This window comes from Patagioenas fasciata, chromosome 2 (assembly GCF_037038585.1).
Source record: "Patagioenas fasciata isolate bPatFas1 chromosome 2, bPatFas1.hap1, whole genome shotgun sequence".
NCBI lineage: Eukaryota > Metazoa > Chordata > Aves > Columbiformes > Columbidae > Patagioenas > Patagioenas fasciata.
This window is the reverse complement of record NC_092521.1, coordinates 89,064,812-89,089,969: the sequence shown is the minus strand read 5'-3', so window position 1 is coordinate 89,089,969 and position 25,158 is coordinate 89,064,812. Positions and strand designations below refer to the sequence as shown.

The following is a 25,158-nucleotide window of genomic DNA, read 5'->3' as shown; positions in this document are numbered from 1 at the left end:
GGACTTTCTCATGCTGTATTCTTTCCCAGCTAGTAAGAGCATTATGTGCTTCACAGCACCATTCATGCACCAGAAATGCAATCACTTATCAGAGATGAAGGCTATTTAATCTGTTAAGGAATTCAGCCTTTGGATTAATGCATGGCATGCTGCTGATACTCCCTCTCCAAACATAATGTATTGCAGCCATAAATGGTGAAATTAGGCATGACAGATTGAGACTTGCAGTCTAACTGCCTGCCAGATGGGTTTGAATTTTGCGTAGCCACCCACAGAGCATCCTTGGACCCTCAGATGTTTTGGGTACAGTTGGAGCAGTCAAATCCTTAAAGAAGGTGTCTATTTGCAAGTGGTACTGGTCAAATCTGGGCACTTAAAATTAGATATGTAAATGTATAAGGAAGATTTTTTTTGTGGTGTCATGCATGCACTTTATGTACTTTTTAAAAAAAAATTAACTCAAGCCTATGTTATTAGCAATTGAGCAGCCCAAAATACATGATAAAAAGCTAGTTGGAGTAATAACATTTTCTTCATTTGGCTTTTAGGTGAAAATTTCTTTGGGAATCTCCTTAGGCTTTCCTATTCTGTCCAAATGACAACGGTTCTGTTCTTGTTCCAGTTATTCTAAAAATGAGGCTGTTTACAGTTTCTGTACATTAGTGTCTCATCTCTCTTCCCAACAGGGAAGCAAATCAATAGTTGGAAGAAACAAAATGAGAAAAAAGGCAGAAATAGCAGCTGCAACAGAAGGAGTGATGAAACATATGTAATATTTTCCAAAAACCCTTCGTTGGAAACGGCTTTGTAGCAATGCAGTGTGAGTCTGCAAAGGACTGAACTGCTGGGGAGGTCACAGCTTTATAATCTGACGGCGGTTCTGTCATGGGAGACCTCCTAGTGAAGAGGTACACGCACGATACAGACTCACTGGCCTCTACGTGCACACGGACGTGCAACCTGCAATGCGGCTCTACCTGGCACTATGGGAACACCATGGCCAGTATGCATTTCACCTGGAAGTCCTGGAATTCTTGGAATTGCCATTTCTTGAATTTATGGTACTCTTACAGAGTACCATACACAGAATTAGTGCTGGTTCATGGATTAAGAGATTCAGAGCCAATAAATCTCATTAATTAGGGACAGGTTAGAACAAAAGGGCTAGGCTGACAGAGACAAATATGGAAAGCTACTCAGGCAACTATGGAGAAGCTGAGTCTCTTTGGAGCCTAGACAGCATCTAACTGTCATAATTCACTGTTTACAGGCTCATCAAAGAGAGCAAAGCCTCCAGAATCATGGAAAATAAACTGTTCTTCCCCCATTTTAGAGATCTCCAAAACTGAGATTAAGGCCCTTGGATGGGCAGATGTTTATACTGCTATGTGTGCTTTATTAAGTTATTTTCAGTACTTACATTTTTCACAACAGGTATGTATCTTCAAAGAAAGGACCACCAACTATCTGAAAATGACTTAGTGACCTGTTAAATATACATATATGTATATGTATTTCAGAAAGTCTTACAGGAATGGTACAGGTTTTCTGATCTTGCAAAGAGAAATACTGCTTTGGGACAATGTCTTGTTATTACAAATCCTATATGACATGCTGCTTACTTGACTGGTACAGATTTCAAATTGTTCTGAGCATTTAGCATGTATAGTTTCAAAGGCTAGCTGGTGCATTAACCCTTAATGTTACTTTAGTTGTATTAATATCCTGCCTATTGTAGTCCTTCTCCATCTTCCTGTTATGCTATGGTAACATCTGCTGGTGGAAAAGTATCTGCTACCACGAAAGAGCTCAAATACCCAGCAACCACTAAGTGACTTCCAAAGTCAGTTTAGCAAGCTACTTTAAAAAAATAGCTCTAGGAAATGCTTTTAGGTGGTGTAGATTTCAAGTAATAAATTAGTTCAGATCATACAAATAAACAAGAGGGGAGGAACATCAGTGTGTTCCAGCAGAGGAGCAGAACTTATTTCCCCAGCCTCAAAGTTACGATAATATCAAGGGTTCCAGAGATTTTTCTGATCAAATATTAAAACTCTGGTTTCTACAAAGCAGGGCTGGCAAACATTTGTGTTTTGCACAGGAGCACAACCAGAGAGCTGGGAGAAAGGAGAGTGATGGGATAGTGCTGGAAGTAGGTAGGGGGAAAGAAAATTAATTTATATTGGGAGACCTGATTTTCTCTTTCTTACAAATGTGCTACTCTAGAAGCAAACACTCACAGTAACCAGTTTGTGGATATAGATGTATCAGTATGACATCCAGATTTCTTACATCTAAAATGCAGGGGTCTGTCTGACTTAGGACATGAAGAAGGGCTATGTTCAGATCAGACACCTATGGACAAGCTGAACACCCATAGCTGTACTAAGCTATGTAAAAACTGAGGGATCACGAAGCTTCCTTTACCAGACTTTATTCCAAACACAGAAATGTTCTTAGGAACAAACTTGTATGGAGGAGAAGTGATTTCTGGCTGTTATGCAGAAACCTCCATTGGGCACAGGGTAGCTAGACTGGAGACCTGCCTCTCCTACTTGTCTTTGCTCAGGCTTTTCTGTCAGCAAGACTGATGTGCAACAAATGGTTCCACCATACATCAACACCTGGGACTATATGCAATAAGAACTATCTACTTTCTTCCCCTCTGGATCAGACCCTCCATGCCTTTGGTGCATCTTGAAATCCGCATTCAATAATTTCCCGCTGTCTTCCTGCCAGTTTTGAATGAGACAGGAAAAAAAAGGAATCAGTATTCTGTGTTGCAGAAGTGACAAAGGAAGCAGCTTCCATATGTGCCCAGGGGCTTAGATTGTAAAGACTGATTTGGTGCTGTCTCCCAGTCTCAGGTGTGGGTGGTTTTTCAGTGGAGAGGTGAGACAGAGGGAACTCAAGAAACTCATCTGAGTTTTGTTTAGTTTGAGCATTTCTTGTCAGGACTTATTGAGGGGAAAAAAAAAAAAAATAAAAGAGCAAAAGCAGGAAAGGGCTATTTGGCTTATCTTGTTAACTTCCTGAAATCCAAACAAACTTTCAAAAAAATCTGTATCACACCCTATCCATTCACCCTGTTTCCCTGCACTGAGGATGGGAGAGTCTAGACAAATCTGGGCTTTGGGAAACCTTTGGAACGTTTTCTGAAAATAAGTTCCAAATATTTTGTTAAAGGCTTCGAACACATTGGAAACTAGCTGGGGGAGTTGAGGGAGGTTTTTTCATTTTATTTATTTGTTTTCACCCTAAGCACCATTGCCAAGGGCACAGGAGAGACGGGCTGGGAGGTCTGTGCCAGTGAGCAATTACTCACACAAGGCAGTCTCAGTGATTTCCTTGGGACATCATTTGCCAGCAGTGACTCAGCCAGTATCACCAAAAGTCAAGAGCCAGCCCTGGCTAGATGTGACATTCCCCCCATGGTCTTTCCACATCAGGTGTCTCAGGAGAGCTCCTGCCTTTATATTTCTCACTGCAGCTGCAGAAACATGGTTTTCCAGGGTCCACCCGCCTGACCTTGTTCTGGGTGTGCTCTGTGGCTCCTCATTCTCTGTGAAGTCCATCTGTGTGTCTCCTCTTTTTGGCAGGACATTTCTGGCCCCTGGGGTGAGAAGCAGCAGTCCCTCCCCAGCTCCTGTGCCTGGTTTGCACAGCCTGGAAGCCAGGTCTGCAGGTACTTAATTTCAAATGTAGTGCCTAAAAGCCTGTGTGCATCTGGGCTTTGCTCTCTGTCGACTCACGGTGTATTTTAACTAGTGGCTGGCAGTTTCTAGACTATTGAAAATGCAATTCTTCTTTACAGGTCAGATTAAACAAACAAACAAAACACACACACACACACACATGCAAAGAAGAACAGTGGCAGAGTTATCCACCACAATATTGTAGAGGGGAATTTCCTCAGAGTGTATGCCCACCTCCTTTCCCTGCTCACTCCTCCAGTGTCCTGCTATGGTTGCCAGCAAACAAATATTAATATATTCCTCTTTTCTTAAACCCCATCTTTTGCAAATATTCTGTTCTTTCTCGAGGCTGGATGGAAGAAATGCTCCAGAAATGAGCCAGTCTCTCTGGGAATCCTGGAAAACACTTTGCTAACTTTTACCATAAAATAGAAGCAAGCAAGACAGTCACTTCAGCCCATGGAGATTTAATTTACAGTTCACTGAGCTAAATGTTGAAAGTTGGGAGCCTTCATCATTGATTTGACTTCGTAGTGTCTTAAGCCTTTCTTGTAAGAACCAGGGAATTTGGCATGTTCAATTTTTAGCTGGTTTAAGTGCTTTATCTAGTCAACTTATTTGCTTAAATGCAACAAAAATATGTAGGAGGATTTCAGAACACCTTTACTACTTTTTAGTGTTACTTTAAACAGTCTGCAAACCCTGATGCTGTAGAACATTTTTGACCAGATAAATAATGACAAAATAATGGGGCAATGCTTCTGCAAGACAACTAAGGATTACTAGAAAGGTAACATGAAGGAAGTTCTGACCACTTCCTAGCTAATATGAAAATCAACAACTATTAATGCCACGGTGTGAGATCCTGAAGTAGCTCAACTCCTTCTTCTATGTTATTTCACAGAGGCTGGATGGCTTTGGGAAAAAGTTAGCTCACATATTCCCCTGGAATACAGGCTGGGCTTTGGGAAAGTGTGGGAAATGCATGTAAATGGTTTTCACACACTTCAGCATATCTTACATTTAAAAGTGGAAGAAGAGAGAGTGAAGCCATGGAAGGGCAAGTAAATTTGGGTAGATCTGCTTGTTTCAGATGCCTGAAACCAAGACATCCTGGGGAACTTGTAAGGAATCTCTTTCTCCAATGAAACAAGGAGCAGTTTCTAGTTAGGCCATGCAAAGCAGTAAATTCGGCTAATTGCCTGAAAGTTTGGTTTAAACTGTTAATAAATTAAGCCTAAGGATCAGCCAAATTCACATCTTGCTACTAAAATATGTATTTTATTGGAAAATTCTGTGGTTTGAAGGAGAAAGAAGTTTTGTCCCAGTTTTAGGTTGTCCTTTGGATTGGCCTGTAATTGTCTCCTGAGTAGAGGCTCTTCTGTGACCTACTCCATGCTGGATCAGAGTGTAGGGGTAGCAGGGACCTTCCTATCCTCCTTCCAGACCCTCTCCTGGTTCATGCCCTGGCACTTTTTTCATCAGCAAGCTACAGGACATGAGCGGACCATACTTCATTTCAGAAAGAGGAAGTCAAATCCAAGGCTCTCAGCCAGTTTCTAGTAATTCAAGGGCATAAATAGTCCTGGAAATGCCTCAGTCTCAATTGACTTCTAAGAAGGAAGAAAAAGAGAAAAAAACAAATCAAACTCCCAGCCCTTCCTGTAGATTGCAGCACTAGCATAGAACTTAAAATTTGAAATATGTCATCCTCGTGTTTAAGAAGAGGTCTTTTGCTGAGCAAAAAGTCTAGGAGATGTTTTCCACAGATTACATCTTGTGATATATTATTGACAGAACAGAGATAGGATTATAAAACAGGGCAATTCAATACAAACTGTGGTCTCCATAAAAACAAATCCCCCCAAATTGCACCATAGCCCTTTCCGCTTTCCTGGCCAACAATCCGTTTAGATGGATTAGCTTCTGAATGCCCTTCATCTGGTAACAGAGATTCAGTCAGGTAAATCTTACTGAATACCATAGAGATGAGGTGTCTTCTGATGACTAAAAAAAAAGAGAGGTGTGAAGGAAAAGGGACAAAACCAGTTTTTGAAAGTTGTCAAAGGCAATCTGTCCCCTTCTGTAGACTACCACTTTCCACCTCTGAGCCAATCCTGTTTCACAAATATGACCAACCAGAAAAGGTCAAGCTGGCAGAGCCTTAACTTCGGGATAAAGAAAGACACTGGTGTTATGTTTTGCTGTTTTCTTTGGCTTCTTTGTTGGGAGGTTGGGTTTTTTTGTTCCTCCTAGTCTGAGCTCCAGTGATTCATCCATCTCCAAATGTTGACAATTTAACTCGATACAAATCCCTCTGCCTTGCTTTCTGTCTTTTTCATTTTCAATTCAAATTTCCCTTGTGGACTTGCAGTTCAGTCTCAGATCATTAATATCCTTTGCTGGCAAATCCCTCTCGATGTACGGAGTAAGAGCACTCGCTGCCAACTGATCTTCCTTCACCTCTCACTTCCAACAAGAAATGCAACCTCAGCTGCCTTTCAACATTTCCGGCTCCTATTTTTCTGCCCCTATCATCTGTAGTTGCATAAGGGCCACTTTACCTTAGTTATCAAGGCTCTTTATTTCTGCTCACTCATTGCTGTTGTTTGCCTGTAACCTCACATTTCTAGAGGACTGGCAGACAGGAGGCAAGATGGATTCAGGTAGCTGAGCACAGGCTTTTCTGACTATCCAGGATGTGGCGTAAGCCAAGAAAGTTACCCTTCCTTCTGAAGAAATAAGGATGGGGGCAGGGGGAGGGAAAGAAGCAGCAATCAAGTCTCAAGACCAGTTTAAGCAGAATGAATAGGTCTTTGTTCTCTAAGGCAGGGCTTGCATTTATATTTGCTGTGTTAGCCACGGTCATGATTTAATTGCACATCTTAATGACTTTTGGTGTTTCCCTTAAAGACCCAGAAGCTGGAATCAAGGGAGTCCACACAGCCCTTTGCATTCATTCAGAGCAAAAGGTAAACCTTTACTTTTGCAACAAAGAGGAAGCAAATTCTCCCCAAAGGCTCAAAAACCCAAAGGAAAATAAAAGGAAATTGACATTTGTTGTTTCTAAGAAGTTCCAGGATCTTTAAGCCACTCTCAGGATTTTGGAAGGCATGATACTTTGATGCTTAAAAATTGACAATGCTGCCTTTATGTTGAGTGTGCCACCATGCACAAGTTTGCTTAAGAAACTAAGAGTAAGGACTCCCTCCATCTGCTTTGTCAGCCCTTCCAGCTAGTTATTCTCTTGGTTCAAGTGGCGGCAAAGAGAGAAGACACTGCCCAGCTCACCTTTGCTGCCTCTTTAGATTGCTCATGCCTTTACTAGTTAGACACCCTTAACACCTCATTGCTTACAAGATTGCTGGTGTCAGCATACACTGTGTAGTGTGAGCTTTTTTCTTATTTAAATGGGAACACGTGAACACTGGATTGGAGTTCACAGGAGAATGAGGCCCATGGCTGGTTTCTCACTGTCCTTGGGTCATTTCCCCGCAATCCAGCATAACCAAAGGCCCTGACCCTTTCTAGTAAAATCACCAGTAACATTGCCATAACTTCAGTGGTGATGACCTTGGCAGGCAGCAGAGTCTGAGTGGGGTGATTTGTGTCCTCTACTTTGTGCTGGTTTTGCCTATTTGTAACAAACTGCTTTCTGCAGCCCTTTACCCTCCTTTACCCATTTTATCCTTAAAAAAACTAACAGATTTGTCACTGACAGAACAGGCTGCTGGGGCTACACCGGGGACTTGTATGGGCAGCATGAGATGCAGTTGGGATGAGCACCCAAGGCTTGAGTTGAAGCTCTTCCACAGAACGTGCAGACTGGTCCACCGGGCTGCAGACGAGCTGGCTGTGGACATGAGGAGCTTCGGCCCATTCCTGACTGTTTGTTGCCTTCCCTTTGCCAGAGCTGCTGCCAGAGCTGCTCTTGTGAGTGCTCATTAACTGCTCTGTGTCAGTGTGAGCTGGGTTAGCAATGATCTACCACCTGAGCTCAGTTTTTGCTTGAGAAACATTGAGGAATGCTCACACTCATGGTGAAGAAGCACACTTGGGTGCCAGGGGTTTGTGGCAGCATAGATGGGTGGTGGCCAGAAGCTGGGGATGTACTTTGTTAAAACAGGACATGAGGGGAGATGTTTGACCAAGACTGGAAGACAAGTGGACTCTGGTCAAGCCACTTTGCACCTCTGCTCTCCTTGCTGCCTTTGGCTTGCTTGTCTGCTTGGATCATAAACTCTACAGGCAAGGGAGTCTCCCTTAGCTAGGGGCTGGAAGGCCAGAATGAATGACAGTAGATAAATTTGTTCTCGGTTCTTTTAGGTCTTACTTTAAAACATTCTGCTAAACCCTCGAGAGTACTTTTTTCCTCACTGGTAAATATGATACTGCTGGAGTTCCTCAGCCCCATCACCATCATGCGTTTACAGTGAGCCAGATTCCTGACTTTTCTTAAAGCTGGATTATTTCTACCTTGCTATCATACTACCTGCGGATGTCTTCCTTCCATTGACCCTCACAAACAAGGTCTGTCTTGATTTATGCCGTATTTCCTTAACAAGTCTCCTCTCTTGACCCTACTGGTTTATTTGGAATTTTGGCTCTGATTGAAAGTATACATAGCTCCAGCCATTGGTGGCTGGCATGGAAACCTTTGGATTGACCTGAGACACTGTTGTCATATCAGTTCTTCAGCTGGTACACAGAGAAAGGGCAAGGCCACTCACAGTAAACTGACATTATTTCTGGAGCCCAGCAACTGCCACATACTTATCAGTATTATTAATCAGATACCAAAGGAACAAATGTCTTTCCTGTGGACTGGGAACTTCTGTCCTGGCAACAGTGAAAGCCAGGCACTGAGAACTTGCAGGTCATAGCCTAAGTTGGTGACCAAATGATCACTGAGCCTAATGGTGATCAAGAGTGCTGAAAAAGGCAACAGGGGAATGCATAGGAAGGATTCCGAGGTCCTGTTATAGTGGACACTGAGGTTACAGATACTGTTATGCTGTGTTGCATTACAGTGCCTATGGCATAAGAATGGCCTCAGAAAACTGACTTGTGAGAATGATCCAGATGTTTCTTAGTAAAAGACAGGAAAGAAAGAACAATCCTGCTTATCTTAAAGAGAAGATCAAGGCAGAGCTTGAAAGGTCAGTCAAGAAGTACTTTGGTGAGGAGGAGACATTTGCTAGTGGGGATTTGTTCAGCCTTGCAAATGTAAAGCGAGAGACAATGGCTAGAAGGTGAACTAAATCAGACAAGAAGTTTTTTTTTTTAACCATGCTATAGTTCAAGAATAAATTAATTGGGAGAGGTCTTATGTCATCTAAAGTACTGAAGATCAGACAAGGCTATCACAGCAGTCTTCTCTGACTGTAAAATTTCTGCTTTCATCTTACAAATAATCATTCAGCTTTCATACAAATAGAGAAAGAGATCGTATATGAAACTTGAGACCACCATCCTTGTCCTTTCTTTCAGGACAGGAACAGGAGTTCTGTGCAAAGAGCAAAGAAGTGTTTTACTACACAAAGGATCAACCTTACTAGTTGCCTAATGCCCTCATATCCCAACCAAGCCAGTAGAAGAGCAACAGAGGCGCCCCAAAAGTCACAAAGAGTACTTGTCATCTCACTTGATGTTTTTCATAGAATCACCATGAAATCATAGAATACCAATCTGGAAGGGACCACAAGGATCATCTGGTCCAACCTTTATTGGCAAAAGTACGATCTAGACAAGATGGCCCAGCGCCCTGTGCAGCTGAATCTTAAAAGTGTCCAATGCTGGGGAATCCACCACTTCCCTGGGGAGATTATTCTGATGGCCGACTGTTATCATAATGAAAAATTTCCATCTTGTGTCCAATTGGAATCTCCCCAGGAGTAACTTTTACTCATTACCCCTCATCTTTTCCATGTGATTCCTTGTAAAAAAGGAGTCTCTGTCTTCTTTGTAGCCACCCTTTAAATATTGGAACATGGTAACTTCCTATGGAATCTGTCTCAACATACAAGACATATGGTGTGGAAATTTCTATTTATGACAGGAATGCTTCATTTTTTTCTACCCATGTCAGCTAATTTACATGCAAATCCTAAATCTCATCTACTTTCTGTTCGTGTTCTGCAGACAACCTAAAGTAGCGCTATTGCTAATATGAGAATGGTGTAAAACAGACATAAGTAAGAACAACTCCCAGTTCCACCATTCCTTTCCCCACATTCACCTTGGCCAGTCTCCATGTTGCACAAACTCTTTGATCCTTTTCTGATATCGTAGCTCAGGCACTTGCTGGGTCCTTCTACTTTGTGTCCTAAGTCATCAGAGGGGAGAGGCTAAAAGCTGTATTTAGCATTGTTTATGGCTGAAAATAAAGTGTCATATTAGTCAGAGATATTTTAAAGGTCACCGGCCTCCATATGCATGGACTGGCAAGGTGGCCCCTAACTGGGAGTACCAGAGCACTACATAGCCCAGGCAGTGCTGCCCTTTCCATATGTACTTGACTTTCCAAATCAGCCCCTCAACAGAGGCGCTGCAGTGACCATTTTACTGAGTACAAAACAACAATGCTGACCTCTCGTGGCCGTACCAGCCGTTTACAGCAAGGTATCTCAAGTGGCATCTTCGTGCATCAGCTGTACACAGCCACCAGGCTCTGCTGGGTACCAGTGAAACCGAAGGTCCCTGGCCCTGGGGAGGTGACGTAAAGGGAACTGGCACCTGTCCCAGCTACTCTCTCTTGAAATGCTCCTCATAATGGGGGCATCACATTCCCATTGCTACCAGTTCCACCCCAGCGGTACTGACTGCTAATTTTGACTCTAGCTGAGGAAATCACCCATAGCCAATACCCAGCTTACTGTTATTACATTAAAATCAAGCTGGCTGCGATAATTTTCTTATCTGCTGAACAGTGACCTATCTGGAGAAGATTGATGAGGGAACACTGAGCACAGTCAAGTGGTGCTGAAGCTGAATGTACGGTTGCAATGTAACAATAACTGAAAAAGCATTGGAACAACAGGTTACAACAAGATAAAATTCTGCCATGAGTTGGTTCAAAATTATGTAAAATAATTTACAGAAAATTTCAAGCATAATTTACATGTGGCAGTGCCATCCAAAAAACCAACTTGCAGCTTTATGTGACATACCACATTTTAAATTTATTTCTGAACTTTATTCTCTGCCCACTAATGCTTGTGAGACTAGGTCTAATATTTCAGGCTCTCTCAATAGCTTTTAGACAGCACTTTCACAGGGAAAAAGAAAAATAAAACCAAAACCCAAACCAAAAAAACCCACAAACAAACAAACAAAAAAACCCAACAAGCACAAAACAAGGCCCTCCTACAATTAGAAAGCTTCCTCAAGTCCCTGAAATGTGGGCATCTGCAGAGATTAAGAACAAAGCAGATGAAAGCTCTTCACAATGTATTTTTCTGAAGTCTGCACTAATAAACCACAGCATGAAAACAAAGCTGAAAGCAAAATGAAGAAGTGTAGTAAATGTCAGTGCCAGTTGAATAGTTTCTTTCAGCACTCTGGTGGTTTGGCTTACTCAAGTCTTAGCCATGAAGTGAGCTTCGTTGGTGAGGGATCAGAAACCCATTATGAAACTCCTGAGGAAGGAGAAGGGTAACAAGCAGCAGGTGACACGGCACTGCAGTGGGAAAGCTCAGTTATCACACTGAGGCCACCACATTTTAATGGGGCAAGACCCTGCCGCATGTCTCTGAATCATCTCCAGCCACGCAGTCTGAAATGGGATTGATATGTTCAAGGAGTTGTTTCAGCTCCAGAGCAGGGGGTCTTGATACCCTTTCCATGAAAGTATTCATGTTCCTGAAGGACCAAGGTCACTTGCCATGACCTATTTTCAGTGGTCAGATGTCACACCTACATATGTTATGGACATGGCCAAAAATAAGAGTTCATGAAACAGGGACTGGACATCTAAAACAGAGAGGGTAGGTGAATTTATATTACCCACTGAGGAGCAGATGGCTCTGGAAAAGACGACTTTCACCTTCCCTTCCTCACAGCCTTGTGTCCACAATGGACAACAGTGTGTTGTGCCTCGAAGATAGCTTCACATCTGATTTTGTGGTGGCAGTGACAATGGTCATTGTCCACCCGGTGGCAATGGTGCAAGCTGGCAGCTTGAGGGCAGACAGCCAGCTCAGTGCAGGAGCAGCACTGCTGGCAGTGGTGGCCCTGCTGCACCCAGAAGAGCCTGAAAACCTTGACTCATGGAGCAAACCCTCTAGTGCTGCCTCCTCTGGGGTTAGTCCCACTGCTGGTGGTGGGGGCAGACCCCCACACACTGCACTCCCTGCCAAGGCTTTCATTGATTTAGGAGCTGGTCCAAAGAGGGTAAAGGTGCTCCTTGCTTTCTGCAAGCTCCACATTAACAGCAGGTCCCTGGATGACACAGCCTGGAGCTGTGAGAGCTTGGTTCTGCCTGTGGCCAGGCGCCCTCACTTCTCACTGAAATCACCCATAGCCAAGGGGTTCTGACCCCTCGACCCCATATGCATTGCCAGCCTGCACTCAAAGTACAAGATGGCTTAGCTCCCAGATGAATACCTGCTGTATGCAAGAGATGTGAGTCACCCCCGATGAAGTGACTTTTTTTCTTCCCCCCCTCTTTTTTTTTTCTTTTTGGATGAGGAGGCTTCGAGAGAGGAATTTGGAAATCTCCAGGCCCTTTCCAAAAGCTTTCATTAAAACGCCCCATAAAAGCAGTCTCTGGAAACTTTAGGAGCCCTTTAAGAAAAAAAAAAAAATTAAAATTAAAATTCAGCTTTATTGAACAAATGGGCAGCACTGAAAATATTCAGAAAAGTAAAATTAATTTGAAAATAATTAAAAATAAGAGAAGCTTAGTATATGTTTCCAAGTTCTGGGTAATATTAAAGGAGCATTTAAAAATTGCAAAGGAAATTTACTGTGAGCAGGTGTTTGAAATAATTGGGGGAGAAAAAGGGTTGACTCTTAATTAATGAAGAATTATGAATGTCCCTTGTTGGATATTTTTCCTGTAGTCAACATATTTTTAACCACATGAACTTAGTGAACACATTTTAAAAGTGTGGAGTTGCTTTACAGACACATACAGGGAGCTGAGTGTTTTTTTAGCCCCATTTATTTTCACCAGCGGCATGCATTTAGCAGGAGCTGTTGAGAGGACTGAGGTACTATAGCAAAGTCTTCCTCATCAGCTATAAAGCACAGACTCCAATATTTTCGAGACAAGACCTCGTACGCCAGGGTCACAGACGCCGAAAGCCAACACACAGGAACTGGCTTCAGAAAGGCAAATGAAGAGCAAATGTATACAGTCTGGTCACACATAGAAACCCACTCTGGGGTTTCACCCCAAGAGGTTTTTGGAGACCAACTGCATTCAGCTGGGCCCCGTGCAGACATGTGCTGGAGCCTGAACACAGGCTCAGGATGAGGGTATGGTACCACAATGTTCCCAGCAGTGCAGTGTCACTACCAGTGATGATAACGTTAGGGATTGCTAGAACACATTTTTCAAGAGAAAGGGGAAACAAAACCTTTGTGTGGAGGTTAAACAGCATGCTAACTTGGAAGAGAGATCTCTCGCCTACTTGCATAGGAAGGAGGCCAAGAAAGAGGCTGCACCTGGGCTCACCAGTGCAGTGCTGCTGAAGTGATGGGCGGTATCAGGGTTGTCTTGACAGGGTGTGAAGAGGCAGCAGCTGCATGTCCTCTGCTTGGCTGTTGTAGAGTTGTTCTCCTGCCTCTTCGCTTCCTCCGGCACCCAAGCTCTGGCAGCCAGGCTGTGATGGCTTTGCTCCATGTTGGTGAGGAGTATTGAGCTCCCTGGGGGATGAGTGCAATTGTTTGGTTGTTTTAACTTACAGCTTAATCAGGAGGGTGTCTTGTTGTACACTTAGATCTTACACCCGAAAAGTTCAGGCTTCTCAAATACAGATTGCTATTTAAATGGGAGCTTTCCAGTGTAAGAAACCAAAGCTACTCCTCAAGCGTGGTAAATGCCTCCGGTGCTTCACCCAAAGTTGTGGGTAAACCACTCAGAAAAAGTGCTACTTGCTGAATACAGGCCAGTGCCAGTCAGAGATTCCTTCTTGCTTTCTCATCCTGTAACTTTTTTCTCCATTTTTGCTCTTGTTCTTCATTTTTTCATTTGCCAGCCCAATTTAAGGTTGATTTAACTCTGCAATAAATATTACTTCTGATTTCCAGCTGTTTTATTAGCCCAGGAGACTGCTAGATAGAGTAAGGTTCAAGTGTGTTCCCCACACAGCAATACAAGCCAACAGTTCAAGTGTGACAATCTGGGGAGAAAAGAGTGACACAAGGACCTCTGAGTGACCAAGAACCAGAAATTTCAGGAATCTCTTCTTTCCTCCCTAGTGACCTGGTCTGAGGACTTACAGCAAGATTGCAGCCAAGAGCACCTCAAATCCTAGTTATCTGCAGAGACAGCTGAGGCTTTCTTACAAAGGGTGAGTACAAGCCGTGAGCCTGAGTCAATCTTCAACTCACCTATGTTGGTTTCAATGGAAATTACTAGTTTTTTATCTTTCTGTACCTAAAGACAGCAGTTGGGGAAAAGGCCATGTTTCTTTCTATTACTAGTGTAAATGATGAGCACATTAAATACAGCAAACAAAAACCCTGGAGTAAACAAAATCAGCATTTATTCCTCAGTCATCTTTTTACAAGGTTGCTTCATGGTTTTCACAAAAGAACACATATCAGAGATACATGAGTTAAGCTACAAAACCAGATATGCAACTCAAAGGGATACGGTACATGAAAATCCACATGCTTGATAATTTAGTTCTCACACACCTGCCATCTAAATTTAAGAGAGGTTGCTGTGGGGTACAAAAACTTTAGTTCTGCCACACCAAAATGTGATCATTAACTCTACAGAGATAGCTAAACAACATATTTACAAATCATAATCTCTACCAGTATTCATCTAAGATTCAAAACAGGTAGGCAGTTTTTCAGCTACCAAGCCTTCATGGAAGGTGAAACAGTCTAACGTCCCTAAACGAATTCATGCAGTGTTTAGTTTGATTCACACAAGACACAAGAACAAGTATCTATCGGTGACAAAAAAAGCAGTATGTGAAGATGCGGCATCGTCCTGGAAGGAGTTTGAAGCATCAGTGCTCACTCGTTCATCACTGCTGTGGGTTTGACACTGAGCAAAACTCCAATCATTCTTACACGTTGAAAGTCCACAAGCTAAGAACTGCCCTGCTCACTGGTGGGCCGGGAAAGAGAATGGGATGTTTTCAGGTCCCCATCAGCAGAGAAGAGCTGACAAACACCTACTTTTTTCACAACTGCTGCTGGTGGGGGCCATTTTGCTGAAAGATTTGTAATGTCAGCATTAAATCGAAGATACCTTGACTCTTACTGCAGCAATTTAACCACTGCGGAAAAACTATATCTTGATTGAGATTCCTTAACTGATACAAAATGAAGGTTCTTTTTATTTTCACTGGTCGAGGCTGGGGCAAAGTAGTTGTTTGGGTTTTTTTGGTTTTTTGGGTTTTTTTTCTGGGGATGTGAGGGAAGAGGGTGTTAAATCCTGTGCTACTTACATCACAAAAGGTGGATCAAGTACTCCCCATTTTTAATTCTGTGGAGCTGCAGTTATTCCTGGTTGGAATCAGGTCATAACAGAATTTAGCTTAGACTTTAACTCTATGCAGCTTCTGACCTTAGAAAGAGCATGAAAAAATAAATTAAGGAGTAGCTTTTGTTGTAGTCTCCAGAATGGATTATCACAGACTGCCAACTGCTTATGCTGTGAGGATAGTCAGGGGAGTGACTGGCTGCAGGTGTTCACAAGCATGGATATGGTAGTATGGACATATTTCTGCAGTAACGGTTTTTACCCATTCCATAGCCTCCAGGATGTTCAATATGGAAAAGCGCTGGAAAACTACTAGTGTCCCACGTTGAGCCAAACTAATTTGCTTCTAATCCTGATGCTAAAGTTAGACTATTCTAGTGTATCTTGGGCAAAATATTCAGATTTTCTCTAGCTGAATGTCTCCACTGCATCTATAGAAATGGGAATAACAGCATCCTAATTCTTATAAGCACCAGGTAATAGCTGTCTTTCAGTGCCTGATAAGTAAAGTCATATTTTTCTGATACAGCTACATCCGAGGCCCTGGGAAAATCTGTCAGACTGCCTTCAACTTGCAGGGACTTTCCGCAGACCATTCCTGCAGAACAGCCCCTACATAAAATTACTGCCAGAGCTGCCTTTCTGAGCAGAAAGCCCTCTGCCTTTTTGCAGTCCAGCAGGGAGTCTGTGTGCAAACCTGGGGGTCAAATAACCACCTGGTATAAATCACTATGTTCCCACAACTCAGCCTTTAATTTTTACGTGTCAGGATGGTGTGCACAGACCAAATACTGCATCTTGACACTTTAGCTCTTCCATCATGACTGATGTTTTCATATGGCTCTTGTACCTCTAGCCATCCCTGTCTGTCTGTGGGTATACAGCTAAATGGAGTAACAGCAGCTGATACAGTGCCTTTCACACCCAAACCTGCTCTCAAGCACAGTAATTCAGTTTCCAAATGAAATCACGTAGACCAACGCACAACAAAAATTACCATAAGCAAACTCATATAGATGCTTATTAGAATCTAGTCGAATTACTATTATTAACTAGTAGAAAATAAATAATGATGTGTCAAAACAATAATTTAATATAGCAGACTCTAGCTATTAGTCATTACAGAACATATTTAAGGAAAACAGAACCAAACCAAACTTGCACACACACACACACCATCATGCAGCTCAAAGTACAATGAGACAGAATTAGAAAGCCACTAAAAGGAAGCTAGCTGTGTCAAGTTATTATTTAAATAAAACTACAACAACCAGAAAAGATACAAACTAACATCTCTGGAGACATTTTTCTTAAGAACACCGCTATATATAGCAGTGATAATTACACAGCAGTGTAATTTTTTTTTTTTTTTACCCTTAATAATGACAAAGACCTCAGTAATTAGCCTCTTTTTTGACTTGGTGCTGCAGAGCTAGAGTCGATGGGGCAGTAACAAACAGTACAGTTGGTATTTTCTCTTCCTTCACTGGACACCTGTGGGCCCAGTCTTGTACTTAACCCTGGGCACCAAATGGCACCTTCAGTCATTGTAGAGATTCACTCAGCCCAACCTTCTCCAACCGTCTTCACCTCAACCTCATCCCCCACGACAGGAGCTGCTCAGGGATGAAACAGTGAGGCAGTTTACAGATAAGGATCAAGAGTGTGACCATCATTGTCCATGTTAGTAAGAATGAAAGTTAAATCCCTTGAGTATGTTAACACATTGCCCTGTTGCACAAGCAAAGGGCTAGTGAGGTGCCTCCTCCTCAACTCATGCCTTCTGAAAGGACCTAGCCTCCCAAAGCATGTGAGATGGGTCAAGCTTTTCCACCCTCCCTAGCAATTCATGTGTGACACTTCTGACAGATGAACTCTGTGGGTGTGCATAGCAGATGCCACGATCTCTTACAGCTCCTGGAGGATTTCTGGCTGATTCAGCACAATATACTCTAACACAGGGCTGATCTTTATGGCACTAAGCTCTTAATTACTACTCAGATGTATATATATCCAAAAATGACAAATCCTCTTAATTCAACTGAACAACAAAGCAGATAAAACTGTAGTCACACTGTTATTCTAGTATAGTTTAAAAGGTTCAAAATGACATGCAATTTATTCATATTCATGTGAAATCTACCACAGGAAAAACAAAACCCCCAGCCCAATCCTCCAATACTGGCACTAAAGTGCATAATGAGATCCTGTCATTCCAAAGTAGTCTGCTGCATTTTAGTCTGATCACTGAGTTATTTACTGTGAAAAAAAGCTACAATATCTTGAAGGCAGTCAGAAAATCAGTGGGAACTCCAGTCCTAACAGAAAGGTAGCTTTTCTATTTATTTTGCACAGGCAAACAGGTGACTAAAAATAAGCAGCCTGGTTTCTGTCTAAAAGTCGTATGTTCATTTTCTTGCTTTGAGACTGCTTAGTCTTTTCCCAGAGAAACTTCAGTTTCTGCTAGTCAGAGTTTACTTTAGTTAAGACTACAGATAAGGATTTGAAGGTGGCAGTACTCTACATGGTATCATAGTTACATGGTGAGTCATTGTGTGATAGTAGTAATGGGTCTCATGTATTTGCAACAACTAGTACCACACATCAGTATTTCTTATATTTCACAGCTGTAAGAAGCCCTGTTCATTTATGGGAGTAGTCTCAAGAGATCAACTGCAATGGCTTTAAAACACTGGATCAAATTGGCTGTAGAGAATGCCATGGCCATGATGTCCCACTAATGGGCCCCTTTTATTTCAATATGAACACTGTCCAGAAAGGACAGAGGTATGAAAAACAATTCATTGAGTGGTGATGAATAATACTGTTTTCTCTTTATGTTGATCCCTTTAAAAAAAAAAAAAAAGACATAATTTAAATATAAATACAAATGAAATGTATAGATAAATATATAGACATAGCTATGTTAATATGTAGTTCGATCAGAACTAGATTAATCAAAAAAAATCTGAAGGCACTGCAATATGTCAGCATCACTGAATAAAATACTCACTATACTTTGCTTTTGTGTAGTTCTGAAACCAAGCAGTCAGAAAGCCATGTACAGCAGGGAAGTCGTCTCATTATTTTAACCTCACAGCCTAGGCAACTAAGACTCAGATGTTCACCTAATGATGAGTCACACTCAAACAATCTCAGGTAAAGAATACAGCTGTTCTGGCTCCCACTTTTTCACCTAGTTAAGAATCAGAGAGGCTTGGGTGCAAGATGAGAAAACTTTAGAAAAACAGAGAATTTGTGTTTGGGCCTGTAACCCTGTAACCAGAGGTTATAATGAGCAGAGGACTGACTCTCCTCCTTGTGAATGGTTTTAATCGGTCCTATTAGCATTAAACAAATTAGCTGATATAAAATCACCCTCTGTTAAAATAACTCTGAATTATACTTGCATATTGGAAAACAGAGTCTGCATGGGTACAAGTGAATGGTGCCTTGTTTTCTTTCTTATTTAATGAATCCAAGTTTATTTAAAGTGAACAGTAATCCATCAGCCTAAAAAATCCTCAGATGTATCACATCACAGTTGCAGAAAATTCACCTACATGCAAGGAAAGCCTCATTTCTCACTTCCACTGGTGTTACATTAACATGGCTTTAACTTTGGTTGAGCTAATCCTTAGCTCATTTTTGGTGTGACAGGAAAAGCAAACTTCAAAACTTCTACATAAGGTAACTTTAAATTGGTTGCCGTTTTTTTTTTAATTGACTCCAGTGTCAAATCAACCGTGGCTACAGCTATAACACTGACAGACTGCCTTTGGGGTTGAGACAAGAAACAGTCTATTTAACCTTATAATTTGAACCCTAAGGAGCCTTTGAGAAGTAAATGAGGAAGTAAGACAAGATAGAGAAAAGTTCGTTATGAATCCAAGCTAATGTAGCACTCCCAGACATGGAGAACACCATGTTGCTCCAGAAGAAACAGCCTCCTGCAAACTGGAGAAACACTTTCCTTCTTTCAACAGCTGAACAGAGAAGCAGCAGCTCAGCAATGCTGGGACTCGTCCTCCAGCTAAAATGCTGTTGGTCCATTTAGTAGAAGTCTCGGTCATGGCGGGGGGGGGTAAAGCACCAAGACTGCTGATATTTTCAAATCTCTTAGCAGCAGTAACCACACAGCAGCTTTTCTGCAAAATAAACAAAACAAGAATCCAGTTAATTCAGCAGTATACTTTTTTATTTGGTTAGGCATTCTAGGACAACCACATGGTGGTTTGTGCATAAGGAAAAGAAAGCAGTGCTGAAGGTTCTTGCTTACAAAGGGTTCTTGCAGCCACCTCATTTGTGACATGTTTTATACATATTAAAGAGACAAGGCCTCTTTGTTGAGTGCAGAAATGATCCTGGAGGTCTCTCTTGAAATGCAGCTACTCTGCAATCTTGGCTCTCTTGTCATACAGATCACAGCATGAAAACGCATGCTGCAAACTTCTCCATTTGTTTGTGTTACCACTGCAAGCATTTATAATGCCAGGTCTAAATCAACTGGCACTTGAGTGTATTATTTTGGGTTAAATGTGGTAACTCTACTACTTGCCTGATAAAAATAGCTAAAGGGAGTCTTTAAAAACAAAGCCCCGCTATGACTTTAGATCCACTCATTAAGTAAACTCAAACTCCAAGAAGAAAAACACACACAGAGGAAATAACACTGCAAAAGCCAAAACCAGGTTTTCCTGCAGGTTAGATCATGGGTAGGCTACTATGTTACAAAACTATAAAAAGTTTATTTAAAAATAATTTTGACTGCTGTTGGACAGTCAATTTATCTCAAAGTTGATCTTGGTTGTAATAGAAAATGGTGTAATATGGTACTTCCTGCATTAGAGAGGGAGAATTTTCACCATTTGGTTGCTGAGCAGTTGTTGGCTTGAAGTACAGATAAAAACATCAGTCCTATAATATTAATAGGTCAGCAAAACCTCTTTATAAAACAGCTACATTGAAGCATACAAGTGAATGAACAAAAGCTTCATGTAACTTGTCCCAGCACCAGTGAACTGAGGATGAACACTGAGGATCAGGAAGAGATATTAATTCCCATGGGATTCCCACCACAGAGGCTGATGCTCAGACATTACCATATCAGGAAGTTATGTGGTTTCAGAGAGTAAGTACAGTATAATAATGGTACCTTAGCCCTCACTGACCTCCATTGTGCCATGGAGAGGCACACAAGTCTCCAAGATAGCTCATTTAAAGATCACAAACTTCTGTGTTACTACACTACGCTGTATAAAATCTGTTCTAACCATACTTGGTCAAAACAGAACAAAAATTTCAGCCTCTCACAATAATCTCTGTTTTACGTGTTTCTGGAAAAAAAAACTGTGGCAAACAAAACCCAGTCACCTACCCTCCCAAGCAGATGATGGATGATGGTAGCATTAAAAACTTGCATGTGGTGAGAAGTGGACTACTTTTATTTTGGTATCTTGGTTGTTACTCATGATGCATGACTAAAAGGAAGTGGTTTTACAGTGTGTGTGTTCTCAGCCTCATTCACATCTTTACTCTCCACTGAGTTGTGCCCAGAATGTCCCCAGAACCTTTGAGTGGTTCCCATGGTCCTTCAGTAGAGGCACCAGCCTCTGTGGTAGTTGGTAAAAGGGGCTATGGGAACTGGTGTACTGGTTTATGGAGATACTGTATTGCCTGAGGTAGTCTGATTTCAAAGTGACTGAGCAAGCTTCGGTCAAAGACCAGGGAACGAACGTGAGGGGAGGCAACCAAGCCAGCCTGAGAACCACTAATGAAGTGTTTGTTAATGAAAGGGGAAAGACAAGGAGCTAGTAAAAAAAAGGACAGAAAGAGATGCTCAGTCAAAATTGCTTGGGTTGCTACAGGTCAAAAGGGTAGAGAAGTGCCCTGTCAGAACTGGGTCCTCAAAAGCGTGGAGCAGCTTCTTTTTGGGGACACCTTGCTTTCATTCAGTTAGTGGAGCTGCCCTGAGGGTCTGGCCTGTGCCTCTGCTAAAAAGTAATTACTTTTCATATTTCTACCCTTTCTAAACCATTCTCCTAACCACAGCATGAAAACCTGAAAACTTTCAACACTGAAAAATTGTTGGGTGAAATCCTGCCCCATGAGAGCCAGTGGGAGCATAACTATTCCCTCCAAATTGGCCAGGGTTTGCAGCACATATGGTTTCATATATACGATTTTTTTTACACATTGTTGTGACTTGGTGTAAGTGATAGGGCCAGTTTACATTTTGAATGCTTTCCAGACAACAGCGAGGATGGTGGTGGTGAATACAGTTTGGACTGTGCACTTTGGACTATGCAAGGTTTTTGGCCGCCCACTGATACCTTCCACAGGGGCTACAGTATTTATTTCTGAAGAAACACTTGGGACCTGAAACAAACCTTCTGTTTGGCAGCTCTTTCAGAGAGGTTATTGAGCTGCGGGTGCTTGGGACGTACAGTCACTTTCAGCCGCCTTCTAGGGGAAAAGAAAAACAGAAAAAGAAAAAAAAAAAAGAAAGATGCTATTATTGGAGCATTAATCGAAGATCAGTCACATCTTACGTCTAGTTGAAGTAGTGGCAGAACACTGCAACATCAGCATGTTTAGTGAAGCTATTTTGCAAAGCACAAGAAATATAAACAAAAAATACTAGGGGAGGAGCTACAAAGGGCAACATCAGTTTTAAGGTTTCTAGTAAGGTAGGGTTTCCCTGGAAGAAAACTGGCGATAAGAAGCAGCACAGCAGGTAAGCAGCCTGTGTTCTTGCAGCATTTGGAAAAGAGAGCCTGTTCCCTAGGTTGCAGGAATCAGAGCTTCACTGGATTCCAACTGAAGAAGTCAAACTGTATCCAATGAAATCCTCTAAAATGATACTTAACCTTGACAAACTCTCTTATTTTTACTCTGTATGCACACTTAAAAATCTTCTAATAGTCTCATGGGCATTGCTGTTCTGGGAGATTATAAAGAAATCTAAATTTCAATTAAAATTATAACAATGTATTGGATTGTTATTGTTTCCCATTTCACAGTAATTATTGTTATCCTTACACTGTATAACAGGAACACCTTGCAAGGACAGAGCTGTCAGGACACTACCGTCCTGCCCAGAACCGACACCACCTCATTAGCAGAGCTACTACTGCTTTATTATCATTGTAAGTTTTGCTTTTATTTTAATAAGATTATTTTGTTAATTAATAATATGTTCTCATAATTCTTAATTATGGATGTAGTTCAAAAAGGCACCTTGACACATATATCCTAGGCAAGACAGCAGTCATTTTATTTAACATAGATGTGCTTTGCCTGTAAAGGAGGAATAGAATGTTGCGCTTCAAATGCTGTAAAAAATCTGAAACCTGCTCAAAATTATGCCCTCATGAACCACTGAACAACAGAGTGGGCTCACTTAGAATGAGCCAATAGCAAGCTCATCAACAGTGTGAATCTTCCAAACTCACTGACTCCTTAACAGAGGAATAATCAAAATCATTTAAAATCTGGCTGATCCTCCAGCTCAGCCCACCTGATTTGTTTGAGTGAACAAACAACTCCTTCTGTGTTGGTCACTAAGCTAGCTATCCCTGCAGGGCAAGAAGGTAGTTAAGTACAAAGATACGCACTGACTGAGGTTCCAAGCTCTGTTGGGAAAGGCATCCCTTGGGAAGAAGTGGGATGAAATCTAACAGCACTCATGGGCAACTTCAGGAGAGTCTGAAAGAGCTTTCAAAGCAGGAAGTAGAATCACCTCCAGCTGGCAAACTCTTTTCATATGGCAATTCAGTGCTCATTTTGTAAATAGTGTCATTTTGCTAAGAAATCACAGAATGTCAGGGAGTGAAAGGGACCTCAAAAAATCATCTAGTCCAATCCCCCTGCTGGAGCAGGAACACCTAGATGAGGTTACGCAGGAATGTGTCCAGGCAGGTTTTGAATGTCTCCAGAGTAGGAGACTCCACAACCTCCCTGGGCAGCCTGTTCCAGTGCTCTGTCACCCTTACTGTGAAGAACTTTCTTCTCATATTCAGGTGGAATCTCCTGTATTCCAGTTTATACCCATTGCCACTTGTACTATCATCAGTTGTCACCGAGAAGAGCCTGGCTCCATTCTCATGACACTCACCCTTTACATATTTATAAACATTAATGCGGTCACCTCTCAGTCTCCTCTTCTCCAAGCTAAAGACACTCAGCTCCCTCAGCCTTTCCTCGTAAGGGAGATGCTCCACTCCCTTCATCATCTTTGTTGCCCTGCACTGGACTCTCTCCAGCAGTTCCCTGTCCTTCTGGAACTGAGGGGCCCAGAACTGGACACAATGTTCCAGATGTGGTCTCACCAGGGCAGAGTAGAGGGGAAGGAGAACCTCTCTCGACCTACTAACCACCCCCATTCTAATACACCCCAGGATGCCATTGGCTTTCTTGGCCACAAGGGCACAGTGCTGGCTCATGGTCATCCTGCTGTCCACCAGGACCCCCAGGTCCCTTTCCCCTACACTACTCTCTAATCGGTCATTCCCCAACTTATACTGGAACCTGGGGTTGTTCCTATCCAGATGCAAGTCTCTACAGTTGCCCTTGTTATATTTCGTTAATTTTTCCTGCACCCAACTCTCCAGCCTGTCCAGGTCTCGCTGGATGGCAGCACAGCCTTCTGGTGTGTCAGCCACTCCTCCCAGCTTGGTGTCATCAGCAAACTTGCTGACAGTAATCATCCAAATTGTTGATGAATATATTTAATAGTACTGGTCCCAATGGATCCACATGGATTCACTCAGCACCACACAGCAATTGCATGATCTTGTATTTCTTCCCAGATGTGCAAGAACTCATAAGCAAGTGTGAGCATGCAAATTGTAACAGCTGGAAAGAGCAACATGTACCTCACAGTGGTAAGAAAGGCAGCAGCAAGGAAAACTCATAACAGTTAAGAAAAATGTCAAAGCGAATAGTGATGTGACAACACAGGAAGGCAATAGCAGATCAACAATGCACAAGAATATTTAACTTTAGGGACCTGGAGTCTGTAGTGGAGCTTGTGGTCTGTTAACCAGGGGTGTTTTAAGGCAGCAGTCGCACTTATTCTCCAGCTGAAGGAAAACCAAAATACTATTAAGTGTTTTTTTCTCAGAATCTTACAATTCAACAACTATCTCCTACAGGCCATGTGTTCTGCCATCATGCAACGCCATCATTTCAGGACACTATGTCAGATGACAGCTAAGCTACGAAATAAGTAAGGTTTGCTTCACAGCAGAAATGCATTCAGGTAACTTCAGAACATTTTATGGACACAATGAATAACATCAATGAATTGGCATTATAATATTCCACGTGGACATGAAAAACTTGGATAAGCCATGGTAGTTCTGCAGTGGAACAGCACAAGTGATCCAGCTGTGACATGATGGCATGGAATAGACATTTCAAAGATAGAGGGATTATATACCATTTTTCCTTGATGAGAAGCTTTGAGATGAAATCTTTGGCCTGATCAGAAACATCTCGAAATTCCTCATCTTCAAAATCCCAGCTACAGGACAGGATATTGTTGAGGGTCTCATTGTCATCATCACCCAAAAAAGGAGACAATCCACTGAGGCTAAAGTAAAAAGAAATATGTTAAATCCTCCTGTCTTTTTCCTGTCGTATACATGATCTCCAATGTGTCACCTATGATTGTTCTGTCACTCCTGCCCATCTTGCGTCCTTGCCCGTGTTACTGTCTAAGAAAGTCTCCACACCATTCCCATTCTCTCTCCTGTTAGCGTGTTTAAATAATCACACTTCTTTAACAAACCA

At 42.0% G+C, this 25,158-nt stretch overlaps 1 protein-coding gene across 3 annotated transcripts in view; it reads right to left on the bottom strand.

Annotated features, from left to right (window-relative positions):
- Positions 1-21,752: 21,752 nt before the first annotated feature.
- The window catches only part of MYLK4 (myosin light chain kinase family member 4), an 80,760-nt gene continuing 77,354 nt past the window's right edge, over positions 21,753-25,158 (bottom strand). For 2 of the 3 annotated variants that reach the window (XM_071804531.1, XM_065832495.2), the window contains exons 12-14: positions 24,806-24,958; positions 24,374-24,446; positions 21,753-21,828 (exon numbers count right to left, since the gene is read on the bottom strand). In XM_071804531.1, the coding sequence (XP_071660632.1) occupies positions 21,781-21,828; positions 24,374-24,446; positions 24,806-24,958 (274 nt within the window). In that variant the 3' untranslated portion in view covers positions 21,753-21,780. The remainder of the gene's footprint in view (positions 21,829-24,373; positions 24,447-24,805; positions 24,959-25,158) is intronic. The other variant, XM_071804530.1, reaches the window with a different exon arrangement.